The sequence below is a fragment of the Acromyrmex echinatior genome, chromosome 5 (genome assembly GCF_024713525.1).
Source record: "Acromyrmex echinatior isolate Ae372 chromosome 5, ASM2471352v2, whole genome shotgun sequence".
Taxonomy (NCBI): domain Eukaryota; kingdom Metazoa; phylum Arthropoda; class Insecta; order Hymenoptera; family Formicidae; genus Acromyrmex; species Acromyrmex echinatior.
The window spans coordinates 14,896,919-14,910,820 of NC_141856.1; the positions used below are offsets into that span (position 1 = coordinate 14,896,919).

Below are 13,902 nucleotides of genomic sequence, written 5' to 3' on the forward strand. Positions count from 1 at the left end.
AGGCGTCACAAGTCGCAAGTTGTGTCAACCAATCCAATGCGTTAATTTTAAAGTCGTACGTTTACGATGCCTGCGACGCTATAATATAGCGAGCTCGATGTAAATTGCTAATTTGTTAGAAATTCTTTTCAAAAATGCCACCCCTCTAAATTTGCCACATTTCATGTAAATTAGCCTAAGCGCTAATACAATTGTCGATCTCTAGTTAAATAAATCATAGTAATTTATTGAATTTTTCTAATATTTTTATTAAAAAGATGATAAATTAGATTAAATAAAAAATAAGTATTTTAGAATTACTTAATAAAATATATCGACGTAAAAATATTGCGAACCATTTGCTATCATTTATATATGAGTATATTTATATACTTACTTTTTTATTAAATGGACAAAAGCAACTGTCGAAGCAACTGTCGCTCGTTGCGAATGCGCCTATAAATAGCCCGCAATTACATAGTTATGTCGCGAACAAGAAACGATGGACTAGAACCATTTCTGCTCAGTCTGTGCTATGTAAATGATATCGCAGTAACTTACGGGAAACGAATTTCTTATTGTTTTTATTAATATTACGACTCTGAGTGAGAACACATTCCTCAAGAATGGCACAGTATCTGAAAAAAGGTGCGTATAACCTATACTGATGTTTATCAAGTACGGTCACATATCGCTCTCGAATCGAGGAATCGTTCGGCACGTTAGAGGTATCTGAGGGTGGTGGTGGAGATGGTTTGATCATGTGCGCCGCCATTTTGTTCAATTCCGTTGTTTCGACTGCGTGAAACGCTGATTACGACGGAACGGTGGAATGAAATGTTATAATGGCGAGTGCGTCTATTCCGCATATTTGATGTCGCGATAAAGTTGGGCGTACGCGTCCGCCTTATCGGTTGTCCTGCCAAGATTTCAACACTCGCGAACGTTCTCGTCAAGCCGTCGCGTCGGCGGCTCGACCTACGGATTAATTGCTCCACTACTGAAGGTCGTAACGTGCCGACGCGCTACGTATGTGAATCATACTTCGAGATATGGAGAGGTGCGACTCGAGTAACACGCGATAATCGCGTTACTCATATCAATTCCGCGACACGCTACATTCCGGAACACGTGCGACGGCACACGCGCGTCTCGGCGACGAGCCGACGGACATACATTTTTTTTTTTACGCAATTTCGCCATTGTCGCGTAAATCGTCGTGCGTAATTTCTCGTACGTATATATCTTTACACACATCTGCGCGTGCTCATTTCTTCATATAATATGATATTGGAGCGAGCATGAAGGTAACCGTGTGCTTCGACAACGTCAGGGTGGTGGTCCCATGCGGAGATGGAAGTTTACTGGTCAAGGATCTAATGCATGAGGCCATCCTGAGATACAAAAAAGCTACTGGCAAAAATGATAACACCTTGACCATTAATAGTCTGTCTTCGTTGACTGGAGGTGGCTTGTTGGATCCGGATGACAGATTGTGTGATGTAGCCGATGATAGAGAGCAGATCGTAGCTCACTTTGCCAGCTCCGATGTCAATCACGTAGGTGGAGATGGTGCAAGTTCGGTTGGCACCAACAGTCCTGACTTCTTCCATAGAGATGTCAAGGAGCAAGCTTATCCAATCGATGTCCATTCCTCTGTGTCTAGTAGTATTAAGAGAGAAAGTGCCAAGCGTTTGTCAATGCACGCATTGTCAACGAGAGAACCTTCTCTCACAACGTATTCTGCTCAATCTCTACCAAGAGAGTCTCGACGTAGGGAACCTTTAGGTCAAGATTCTAAAGCTTCGTATGAATTTGGCAATAACATTGAATCTGGAAATCAAGAGGTGCGAGAAATAGTGATAAAAAATGAAGCAGGGCCACTGGGGCTCCATGTGGTGCCATGTTATGACTTATTAGGCAATGATCAAGGACTTAGAGTCGAAGGTATCGAACCAAATGGTCGTATCGCCAGAGACGGACAAATTGATTTACATGATAATATTATAAAAATAAATGGTCATAATTTGTTGCATATACCATTTCCAAAGGTCCAAGATATTTTTAGAACATGCATGAATGATCCCTGTTTACAAATTTCCGTTGTTAAACATAAGAAGAGAGCGAGGAACGAAAAATCTTTGCATAAAAACCATGGGAATACCAGTGGCGGATCGGAGAAAACCGAAGGTGATGAGAATATCAAGAGACTTCAATGCAGCAACTATAATCTTTTACAGACTGCGAACACTAGGAAAATTGGACGAATGATAGAAATAGAATTAGTAAAAGGAGGTAACGGTTTAGGATTTAGTGTTACTACACGTGATAATCCTGCTGGAGGACATTGTCCTATATATATTAAAAATATATTACCAAAAGGTGCTGCGGTAGAAGATGGCAGATTGAGATCGGGTGATAGGTTGCTAGAAGTAAATAATAAGGAGATGACGGGCAAAAGCCAAGCAGAAGTCGTGTCATTGCTCAGAAGTATTCCTGCTGGTGGTAAAGTAAGGATGGTAGTATCGCGTCAAGAGGAAATTTCTTCAAACATTCCAGATTCTCAGGGTATTGCGATATCTGCTCCCCCAACTGCTGAAATAATGGATAATTCAAAATATTGGAACGCATTAAATAGATCACCAGCGAAAAAGAATGACGTACAAGATAAAGTGAGCACTCACAATTACGAGAAGTGCACATATAAACCAATCAAGTCCTCTGAAGATATTGTTTTATCTCCACGGAAGAATCGTGTGATAATGAATTTAGATATACCAGTACATGATTCCGAGAAGGCTGGTTTAGGTGTTAGTGTTAAAGGCAAAACCAACAGTTCTGATGATAACACTAACATGGATTTAGGTATTTTTATAAAAAGTGTTATCCATGGAGGTGCAGCATCCAGGGACGGTCGTTTGCGGACCAATGATCAATTGCTCAGAGTTAACGGCGTATCTTTGTTGGGATTATCTAATTCTGAAGCAATGGAGACTTTAAGGAGGGCGATGCTTAACACAGACAGCTCAGTAACTGGTGTGATTAATCTTATAATAGCTAGGAGGGTATCATCGTATGATACAAGTGAGAAAAATACTGTAGATAATTTACAATCTCACCGTAAGCCAGAATCTGTTAGTAGCATATACATATCAGATTCTACGAAAATGAATGACGGCATAGTCAAAGAGAAAAACACTTTAAATTCTCAAACCGATGTATTGGATAACGGTGGATTATTATCTTGCGTGACAGCTTCGCCATGGAATCCTGTCATTGATAGATTAACGGAGCAATATAACAAGAGTAGTTTAAGAAATGAAAGTTATTGTCTTGCTACCAATAAGACATGGATAGAACCTATTAATAATGTAAAAAAAATTATAGGAACGCGCGATGATCGGGTTGAAGCAGTATTGCTAGAAGAATCTAACAACGATAGCTCTCAAGGAAATGACGCCAAACGAAATGCCGAGGATAAAGACAGCCAATATTCCGGAGATCCTACGTACGACAGCCAGTTATCTTTGGAAGAATTAAATTCTTCGTCAAATAAGTTTTCTCGTGATGCTCTTGGCAGACAGAGCATGTCTGAGAAACGACACGCAGCACTCGACGCTAAAAACACAGATACCTATAAAAGAAACAAAAAGTTGCGTGAAAACAGAGAAAATAAGAACGCTGATCAAGTCAATCAGAAATCAACTAGCCAAACAAGCAATCACTCGAGCGATTTGGGAGATTATTCGAAGAGGAGTAGCAAGTCGAATAATTTTGAGAAACATTCAAGTAAAGGGGCCTTAGCTGGAAATACAAGTGCCGACAACAATGTGAGACACCATGAAAAATCTGTTGATGTTGCTCAATCGGAATATATGTATACTATACCCGGATGCAATAATAAGTTTCTTTCGCCGAAAAAACATTGGCTCGTAGACGATGTACATGATGAAGTTACAAGCAGCAATAATATCAAAGACGAGCGAGAAGGTTTTTCAAATAGTCGCGGAGATGTAAAGCAAGCTTCTCTTAATTCAGCATTGGATGACCGATATAAGCGAAAGAAAAACGGCCTTCGATCGATACTTCGATTGAACAGAAATAGGAAATCACTTAATTTTGGAGATAGCATAGAAGCGAGGCACGAAACTAGTAATTACTGCAGCGGCAGGATCAGTTACATCGCATAAATACAATGAAAATATGCAAAATAAATTTTCATAAGTAAATTATATATATATATATATATATATATATATATATATATACATATATATATATATACACATTATCGTGCATCTGCAAATATATACACATTTTGCATATATATAAATATATATTTTATCTATATATATATATATACGATCTGTTCCAAAGTGCCTTATATCATTAAAAGAAAGTAAATAATTCTGTATATATATGATTTTGTACTTGTCTTTAATTGATACGGATCATGTACTTACTACGATATAAACATTATACATGTAATTTATATGACACCAGAATTAAATAATTAATAGTTCCAAAAGAGGAATTATATTCTTTTGCTAAATCGGTTCAAACTTCCGAAATACATTTTCTCATCGTTCTCATCGATTTAACTGTACCGGTAGTATCTTCAATTCATAACAAAACATCAATTAACATCGAGAATAAATATTGCAAAAAGTCAGAAGAAATTATGGTGGTAGGTATAAATTTTTAATTGATCGACTTTCTTTTTTTGTAGTTAATTTTTTGTAATAATTTAACAATATTGCTTTATTATGTGTTTCAGCATTTCAGATTACTCCAAACACAATCCTTTATCAGCAGAAGCGTTTTCGAAGCAAAATTAATATACAAAAACCCAAAAAGCCGCATTATTTCAGAGCATTGGTGAACGAATTTTTGACACCTTTTTACCCGATCAAAAATGAAACTAAGAAATTAGAAGAATTATGTTACAACGCAAGAACTGCGAAAAAGAAGGAAGAGATAGAATATAATCCTTACCAAAGAATAATAGCACGTGAGGTCCGCAATTGGTTTGACAATTCCAAAATGATTGCCATTTGCCATCAGAATTCTATGACATCAGAGGATGCGTTTGAGCTAGCAGTTCCATTAAAGAAATTAAACATGTACTACAAACGATATAGCAATACGATTATGAAATTAGCATTGACAGATTCACCTTATACGGCAACAATGCCCTTATATTCGTCGCAATTCTGCATTGTATTTGGTTCTGACACAAATGTTGCTGGCTTTGAAAAAATTATTAAAAAGTTTCCACAAGTTATTTTATTAGGTAAGTAATTTTAAAAAGCGCTAAAATAAATGATACTAAATTTATCTATTTTTTTTATAGCGGGTATACTGGAGGGACAAGTGCTGGATAAGAAGGACTTTTTGAAATACGGTAAAATGGATCTTACATCAGCGCGGGTTCATCTTGTTCAAGTGTTACAAAGTGCGGGTGGTAATAACTTGAATCAACAACTCACGCATCATCAGTCCACATTAGTTGCTCGATTAAAACAGATCGGTACAGATAAAACAACTTCCGACGAGAACAAAGAATCGGTACCTGTATAATTGCAAAAAATTGCTTGTATCGATAATTTATTATATATTAGATTTATCGAAAGCTTTAAGTAAAGTATGATTTATTTCCCTACACTTTGTATTTGCGATAAAAATAAGAAACATTGATACAAAGTTAGGTGTGTTCCTCTTTTTATTAGAATCTTACTTTCAATCCTATCAAGGACGGTGTCACGATAAGATTACAATCATTGAGCAAGCAGCGTATATTGTAATTTCTATTACATACTGATTCATCGGGATTCGAGCTTATACTAAACGTGCGTATAAAAGATCTTCGCATGTTTCATCGAGTCTGTGAATTATCGTGTCAATATGAAAGCATATAATATAAAAGCATTTCTAAAACATCTTATTGTCACCATGAACTTCCTATTTGCCTATTATTGTAGTTATAATTCTTTAGTGGCAGTAATTGCAACGGGGATGACACTTAACTCCGTTTTCACCACATCTGCAACCACCGGACGTATCTCCTTTACCCTGCGACAAGTAATGATCAATAAAATCATAAAACATGTCGTTAATATTTAACAAATCTTAGAATCTATAAAAGATCTGATCCTAATAAATTGCAGAAAATAAATTAATATACGTACTCCTGGCCCCCAACGCGGTCCTCTGGTCACCCAACATATCTCCGTTTTGCACATAGAACAAACTAACCAGTCGCAACCCCATTTTTTCATAAGAACAACGGCACATGTGGGACATGCAAGTGCCTCTCCTCTATCGACCATCTCTTTGAGCATTGCTGCTGTCCTTCTAGATTCCTGGTCAGTTTCTTTCGAAAGTTGTAATTCTTGCTGATATTGTTTGCAATTCTTCCCAGTATGAACAACCTTTGAAATCAAAGTTTATATGCTCTTTATTTTATCTTGAAAATTTATTTTCTAAATTCTTTGGAGAATCTTACTCAAAAAATATGAAAATTGAATCTTGAAAAAAAGTGACTCAATTTTCAATCTTTAAGAATGAAATTTCAGAGTAAAATTTTTTAAGATTCTCACTATAAAATTTTAAAGAATATATTTATAAATTGATCTTTATTTGTAAATACCAAATAATGTAGACTCAATGTTATAATTTCACACTCAATAATATAAATACTATATTATGTAACACATGTCTCACATAAGATTAACAGTGTTGAATGTTAAATTATAACATTGATGTTACTTTTAATTGATGTTTACTGAATTTAATTTTTAAGTATGTGTTTTGCTAAATGCATTCTGTACTGCAATATGCTATGAGAGAAAAGAGATGTATAGAATTTTTAAACATTTTTTTTTAAGTATCATGTCGATTTTAATAACAGTATTGTGCCAATATTTTATGTACTCATAATTAAAATGAGAAACAGTAAAATGAAAAACTATTGAAGAAACAAATATGAGAAACAAAACAATACAAAGAAAGATTTTTCTTGCTGTGAATTTATGTGCTATATATTTTTAAAAATAACCTTTCAAATTCATCATACATATAATATCTTTAATACTGAAAATAAAACGTGGAATTTTATTATGTACTGTTAATATCGCATATCGTTTTCACGTATATCAATTAACAGTAATATTTTTATATCTATCGTACATTTCCATTATTCCATTATTTTCCTAAATTTATCTCTACATTTTTCGATAGATATTAGTAACACTCACCTGACAGGTAAGACAATTATTAGCTTCACATACAGGACATAAAAAATTATTCACGTCATCGTCGTAAATGCACCAACCAGGACAGTCCGGTGTTTTGCAGTGGAAAGCCTTGTTTCCAGCCTTGTTCTCAGCTTGCGCGATCGACTTCGCGAGGTGCTGCTGATAAACTTCTGGCTCGACGAGCTAAGGGTAAACAATAATAGAATCATCACAAACTTTATTAAAACTTCGGTCGGATAATCTTAAACAAAAACTTACCGCCTTGATCTCACGTTCTTGAAGGGTTGATTCACACGTATAATCAGAATCTCTGTACGGACATTTCACTTCCGCTTCTTCGCAATACGCGATCGTATTGGCGATACATGGCCTTTGAATATACAACGAAAATTCATTATACGCGGAAAATAATTCATGTTAGTCTTAATTAATAAATAAACAAAAATATAATTGAGTCATCGCGCGTTTTTTTTTTTGTGAAGTTTGCCACATAAAATCTAGAATATTTATGCATACGATCGTAGTGTCTTGCGGAAATACAATACTAGCGTTATTAATGTGCATGAATCAGATTTATTATAGAACAGATAAATATATCTGTGATGCATTACAATTTATTGTGTAACAGAGTAACACATATCTATCTAGCCGCTAGAACTAGCTAAATACATTTCGCTAGGATAAATTAGAATCAATACAGGTGATTCCTCAGAGAGAAATGACTCATTGAATTGATAGCGAATTGACAACGATATGATAATTTTGACATCAATTCGACGTCTAATTATTGATGGTCATTTCTCACATTTCTGTGTCTAGTGAACAGCTACAATGAGCGAAAGTGATCTATTGCAGATTATATCTTTGTACAGGGGAAGCACCTATGCAAAAGCACGATACAGCTATTGAAATTGATTTCTGTTCTTAACGGATTAAACAGTAATTAAAGCTGGGATGTGAAGATTAAAGGGTTCTACCTGCAGAACATGTGTAAACAATCCCTTAGAATTACACCTTCTCGTGGACCATATGTAACGAAGCATATTGGACACTCGATTGGCTCGGAATTTGGAATGACATCCCAATTCTCCAACGATATCAATTCCTCGTATCGTCCTATCTTGATGTCTTCCGACATGTTCGTCTCCGCTGTTTCTTGCTATTGTTGTATATAAGCATACAAAACGTACATTACATATCTTCATCTTTGAATATATGCAGCTAATAGATAAATAAATAAAAATTAAAAACATCACGATTATTTAATAAATTAAATAAACAAAACTAATAGCGTTTTCCATTGAGAAAACCGATGCGGCACGCATCGTACTATATTTCAATGAAAACTAGTGCAGTAATAGTGCAAGTTTAGTATATACGATTCAGTGGAACATATCTCTCTCATAAGACATCCATTTTATTGATATCCATTTTATAACACATAAAAATATATACGACTATGTTCAAACTTAAATTACTTATTTATCTATTTAAAACATTAAAAAAAAATTAATTTTATACATTTCAAGAGTTTTAAACGTCAAAATGTCATTGCGTAGCTATTATTAGAAACCTCAAAACTAATATAATGGCGTTGTTATGACATTAATTAGAATAGTGTAATATTATATCATAACGTAATATTATACCTTATTAGCACAATTTCAACTTGCACTGGTCTCCACTGACTTTAAAGACGGTGAAGAAAAAATTGAACTCAGTGCAAATTTTTTCAGTGGAACGTTAAACACTGAAAATATGTGAACTGGTTTTCACAGTAGAATAATAAAGTTGCACTCATTACTAGTGTTCTCTCGCTAGTTCTCTCAGTGGAAAACGCTATTACATTTGAAATAGCACGTCGATGCATTACCTCATGTTCATTTGTTATCGATATTATTTTATCTACTTCTTTGGTTTCTTGCTTTTCTTCGATTGTCTGCAAAACTTCCATTGGTGGATCTTGTATTAATTCTTCAGAAACTTCCTCTGTTGGCTGTGACTTGTTCACTTGTGCTGCATTGTCGATATGCAATGCAACACTATCTATAATATTGCAACATATCATCATTTATAACTAATAATTAAATATATAATTAAATATATCTATAATTATTTAAAAAATAAATTTTTACATTCACGTTTAGAATAAAGGATTTTTTAAAATAAAAAATGCCGGAATAGATTTTTGTTACTGAGAAGTCATATTCAATCGAATGAATCAAATTTACCGGGTGCTACGAGATAAAGAAATACTGGTGAACCATCCACTGCGTGTAACTCGACGAGAGTGGCTTCGTCGTGATCAGCCAAGTTTTTCCCAATGATCCATCGCTGCACGTTCGTGGGTATCTCAAACTCCGTATGTATCTTTGTCTTCAGCTCGGCTATCGTCATTCTCGTCGGCAACTGTTATCACAGCCCGGTCCATGAAACGTTTTGTTTGCATATCGAGCAACCGTCAGTATCGGTTACTTACCTGAAGTGGTATGGGCCCTTGGTGAGCGAGTTTATCTTCGATATACATATTGACTTTAATCGACTGATCCTTCAAACGCGCCGCCGAACGCTGTCGTATCACGGAACAATGGATTTTGAGTCTTGCCAATTCCTTCGCTAATCCCGCCGCTTGCTGATGATGACCCGACGCGATGGCCCCTTCCAGTTTTCTCAGTAATCGATTTATGGCCAGAGTATTCATGTTTCTCGCTGTTGAATTATCGTCTGCAACAATAGTCATATTGTAGAATTTTTTCTATAATTAAAAAAAAATAATCAAAGAAAATTAATTAGAAACAGTTTATTCTTTTGAAACTTTCAAAAGAAAATTTCCAAAATAGATTTCTTTTAAAAGTAAATTTAATAGAGATTATTTATTCGCATATTTTTTTCATTTTCTTAATTTTCCTTATTTGAATCGATTAGTTGAAATAGGTATTTTGTTCTAAATAGATAGTTTTTTTACAAAACTATTATTTTAGCAAATATAAGCTGCGAAATTACCTTTATTTGTAAGCTCATCATTGTTCAACATGATCTTACTCTCGTCTGCAATATTGGATTGCTCTTCAGGATGATTACTTTGCAAAATATCTTTAGATGTCGTCGGATCCGGTTGTTGTTTTGGCGATATGGGAGGAACGTGAGTATTTGCGTATAGCGATGGTTCTATCACATTGGCATAAGCGTTTTCCTTGTATACCTCCTTCGTGGTCTTCATAGCTTCTATCTCGGCGAAATCGCGTGGTCGTATCAGTTGGAAAGTATTCTTCACAAGAACCGAACCCTTGCCGGAAGTTTTGTAGAGTACGTTCTCATGTTTCCATCCCGATGTAGACGGTCGCTCGGCGGAAGTGGAAGGTTGATTTAATCTACGGATGTTTCCACTGGTTTGCGCTGACGAGGATACCTTTTGCTTATCTGTTTCGTAATCATTTGACGTTGTCGCTATCCTCGTCGTAGCAATGTAGGAGGTCTTGTTTGTAGGTACGGGCGAGCGCTTCTCAACCTTTTCGAGAACATCGTTTGACACAATCTTCTTCGATTTGGGCCGTTTCGGTAACGAGTGTTTCATCTCCTTCAGCATCTCCTTCAAATCCGCAGTAATTGGGTCCTCGACAGTATTGAGAGCGGTTAATTTTGTCTTACTGGACTTTGCCTTCTGATCTGAATCAATCAAACGCGACGTTCCCTTGTCTTGCATCGATCTTTCCGGCTGTATCGTCAATCTCGTTTTACCATCCTTCTCGGCTTCCACTAGGATATCGAGTACTTTGGCCACTTTACTCGATACAGCTTCATCCCCTGGAACTTTGTCTCTGACATTGTCAGATTCGGCTACTGATCTCCGTTCGATGAGTTTGAATTCTCTAGAACGCAGCTGTCGGTCGATCTCGTTGAAAATGTCCGAAAATTCCTTTTCCCCTTCCGCCTTTTCTCTGAAGGGATCTAACGCGGTTTCTGTACTTTCAGGTAAGTTACGAGTAGTACGAGAAAGTAGAAATTTTCTTCTTGTTTCAGTATTCAATTTCGGTGATTCTTTGTCCTTCGTTTCTTTGGCAATTTCCTGCCGCGATCTAATCTTTTCTTCCGGAAACGCGATATCTTTCTGAACAGTTAAAGACTCATTCTCGCGATTCGCAGCGAGTTGACTTTGTAAAAATGATATTCTACTGGATGCGTCCTTCATCAGCTGATCATTTTGTTCCTTGCTAGAAGTAATTTTGATGTCTACTGACTTTACATCCGTGTTCGTTGATTCAGTTCTATTCTTCGATGATCTCTGTTGCGGCAAGAAGTACCTGGAAATATCTTTATCAACGCGAACGCTTTGGCCGAGATCTTGTTGCACCGAGAATCTTTGATTTCTCCAATCTCCGATTTGTTCGAATCTGTCGTTTCTTGTTGCATCGCGATCAAACTTATAACCTGGTTGATCCCTTTTAGCAAAGAAATTAGCGTTGACCGTGACTTTAGTGATATTGCTGATGGCATTGAATTTTGAGATTAACGCGCGCGTGCCTCGTCTAGGCGATGAACTCTCAATCGCCGAGGTGACCATGTCCTGAACTAGTTCTTCGTTGACGTCATTCCTCTTTTCGAAATCTTCAGCAAATTTTGACGTCTTCAACAACATTGACGCCCGTGCTCGAGCCTGCTCTTCCTGTACAATCGCCGCCGCTTCTTTATCCAGCTCGCTGATGTTCGTTAGAATAGACAAGCCGGATTTTCGTTTAGCCTCCTGTCGTTTCCTGTCGTCACTTTGCCGCTCGCCGCGATGAAAAAAATTTAGCCTTGACAGGGAAGCGTCAATGGAATAACTTGGAGAAGAATTTATACTTGTTCCGACATACTCCTCCTTCATTTCAGCAGATGTCATAGGGCTGCGAAAGACGGCGCCTCTCTTGGATGATCCGGAGTCGCGAGAGTGCTCGAATACGCTACGCTTGTACCAAGGTCGAGGCATGTTCAGGGTACTAATTGGACTCTGTGCTCTTTCTTGCAGGACCGTCACGTTGGACGCTTCCGCGTCACTGTTGTTGTTTTTCGCGGCTTTTGGACTGCCGCAAACTTCCTTCTTTGACAGCAGCATACCACCCTGAAGGATTAGTGTATCGTTACTGATCGATTGCCCTTCATCGACATCCTTCCGCACTTCTACTTCCATGCCGTCGCCATCGGTGACAAGCTTTGACTGTTCCACAGTCACTTTCTCAGGAGGTCGCGGCGCCCGTCGTTTGCGTCTATTGCTGTTCCTTGGCGGTGTTTCGCGTGCATTGACCTCCACGATCTTCACCACCGCGTCGGGAGGATTGGGTGCTTTCCGTTTTCCCTTTACGTGGACCCGTCGTCGTGTAGACCCATTGACTCTCGCGCTCTCAAATTTTCTCGACGAATCCGATAAATTTTTTCCAGGTGTCAGGAAGTTCCCACACGAGCTGAAGGTCGTTGGTTGCAAAGAGTACCTGGAGGTGATATCTTGTCTCCTAGAGTGTACATTAATCGGTAACGTACAGGCGGCGGCCGACGACGCGTTGTTTTCTTTATTACCCAAGTATACTTTCGAGGCTCCGGCAGCGAACGGACCTACTTCAGCTGCTTGCTTGAGTATATCCAAAGACAGCACGTTGCAACGGCCCAGAGTTCCCGTGTGAAATGCGAAACTGCGGACCGTGGTAGTACTGTAAAAGGTATTTACGCTATCTACGCTGGAGTAGATGCTGCTACGTCGTCGGACGACGCCATCATCGTCCGGCCTCGCGCTCGTTCTCCGTCGTTTCTCCACGGTTGAATCTCTATTTCGCTTGAACCACTTGAACAGGGAAAACCGGCCGCTGTTACCTCCGCCGCTACCGCGTGTCAGGGAAGTCGTTTCACCATCGACAGCACTACGCGCTACCACACCGTCGATGAGACCGGACGTTCTTCCTCTGCGGTCGCCGTTCGGTACTCCATTGAGGGATGCGCTCGTCTCGTTACTGTATGCGGTTTGCTGTACCATTCTTACTCACTCTCTCACATATTCCGAGGCACCGCGCCCCGCCTCAGCCGCCACGCTGCATAGTTCTTTATTTAGATTCACCCGAAACGTGGTTTTAAGTTCCTTCCAGTTTCTGCTATACACGAACGCCAAAAATTTCGACGGAGCAATCGGAGATTCTCCCAACGACAGTCATGTCAACGCCGAATAGACATTTTCGTCGCAGAACCCTCTTCCTCTCGCTCTTCTTCTCATCCGATCTTCGTTCTCTCGTATTTAGCTGGCAGCTCCTAATTCATCCGTGTCGAGAATCGTCCATTGCAGACTTCAACGAACGGAGGTGTCAGCTGCATCGCGACGACGACGTCTCTTCGGGAATCAGGCAACGACATATGCGTGCACACGCGCGGACTGTATATCGGCGAATTTTGCGGCCGAATCGCCCGTAGTCGATGCCGAACCGTCGACAAAGATACTCATGTCGGTAAACTATTAATAGATCGGGTGGTCTCTCTCTCGTGGCGGGGTTATTTTCAAGTCCACTTTGCACACCGCGCGCCACCGGCCAAAATCAAAACAGAGAAATACGGGCTAACGTGCGCGCTTTTTTAATGCGGCTTCGTGAAAAAAATACCATTGTGTGGTTGCCTCGGGTTTTAGTTGACGTTGAAATGTTTCCGATTGAAA

At 38.4% G+C, this 13,902-nt stretch overlaps 3 protein-coding genes across 3 annotated transcripts; 2 read left to right on the top strand and 1 right to left on the bottom strand.

Moving 5' to 3' along the window:
- Nucleotides 1–458: 458 nt before the first annotated feature.
- Nucleotides 459–5,682, top strand: LOC105151341 (mitochondrial ribosomal protein L10). The gene is made up of 3 exons (XM_011065015.2): nt 459–627; nt 4,757–5,272; nt 5,333–5,682. Exons 1-3 carry the CDS (start codon nt 606–608, stop codon nt 5,557–5,559), a joined length of 765 nt encoding a protein of 254 aa, XP_011063317.1. The 5' UTR covers nt 459–605; the 3' UTR covers nt 5,560–5,682.
- LOC105151340 (partitioning defective 3 homolog) lies at nt 635–4,835 on the top strand. The gene is made up of 2 exons (XM_011065014.2): nt 635–4,666; nt 4,757–4,835. Exon 1 carries the CDS (start codon nt 1,281–1,283, stop codon nt 4,167–4,169), a length of 2,889 nt encoding a protein of 962 aa, XP_011063316.2. The 5' UTR covers nt 635–1,280; the 3' UTR covers nt 4,170–4,666; nt 4,757–4,835.
- A 1-nt stretch (nt 5,683) lies between the features above and the next one.
- On the bottom strand, nt 5,684–13,672 carry LOC105151339 (uncharacterized). The gene is made up of 9 exons (XM_011065013.2): nt 10,239–13,672; nt 9,715–9,959; nt 9,467–9,644; nt 9,109–9,281; nt 8,213–8,394; nt 7,494–7,605; nt 7,236–7,418; nt 6,168–6,410; nt 5,684–6,051 (listed from the first exon to the last, which is right to left on the bottom strand). Exons 1-9 carry the CDS (start codon nt 13,234–13,236, stop codon nt 5,971–5,973), a joined length of 4,395 nt encoding a protein of 1,464 aa, XP_011063315.2. The 5' UTR covers nt 13,237–13,672; the 3' UTR covers nt 5,684–5,970.
- Nucleotides 13,673–13,902: the final 230 nt, after the last annotated feature.

Bases quoted from the DNA above. Each gene is read 5' to 3' on its own strand.
- LOC105151341 (XM_011065015.2), top strand. From the start codon at position 606: ATGGCACAGTATCTGAAAAAAG. The intron at 628-4,756 runs GTGCGTATAACC...TATGTGTTTCAG, and splicing joins GGCACAGTATCTGAAAAAAG to CATTTCAGATTACTCCAAAC. The intron at 5,273-5,332 runs GTAAGTAATTTT...TTTTTTTTATAG, and splicing joins TCCACAAGTTATTTTATTAG to CGGGTATACTGGAGGGACAA.
- LOC105151339 (XM_011065013.2), bottom strand. From the start codon at position 13,236: ATGGTACAGCAAACCGCATACAGTAACGAGACGAGCGCATCCCTCAAT. The intron at 9,645-9,714 runs GTAAGTAACCGA...CTGTGATAACAG, and splicing joins AAGGGCCCATACCACTTCAG to TTGCCGACGAGAATGACGAT. The intron at 7,419-7,493 runs GTAAGTTTTTGT...GTTTACCCTTAG, and splicing joins AAGAACGTGAGATCAAGGCG to CTCGTCGAGCCAGAAGTTTA.
- LOC105151340 (XM_011065014.2), top strand. From the start codon at position 1,281: ATGAAGGTAACCGTGTGCTTCGACAACGTCAGGGTGGTGGTCCCATGC.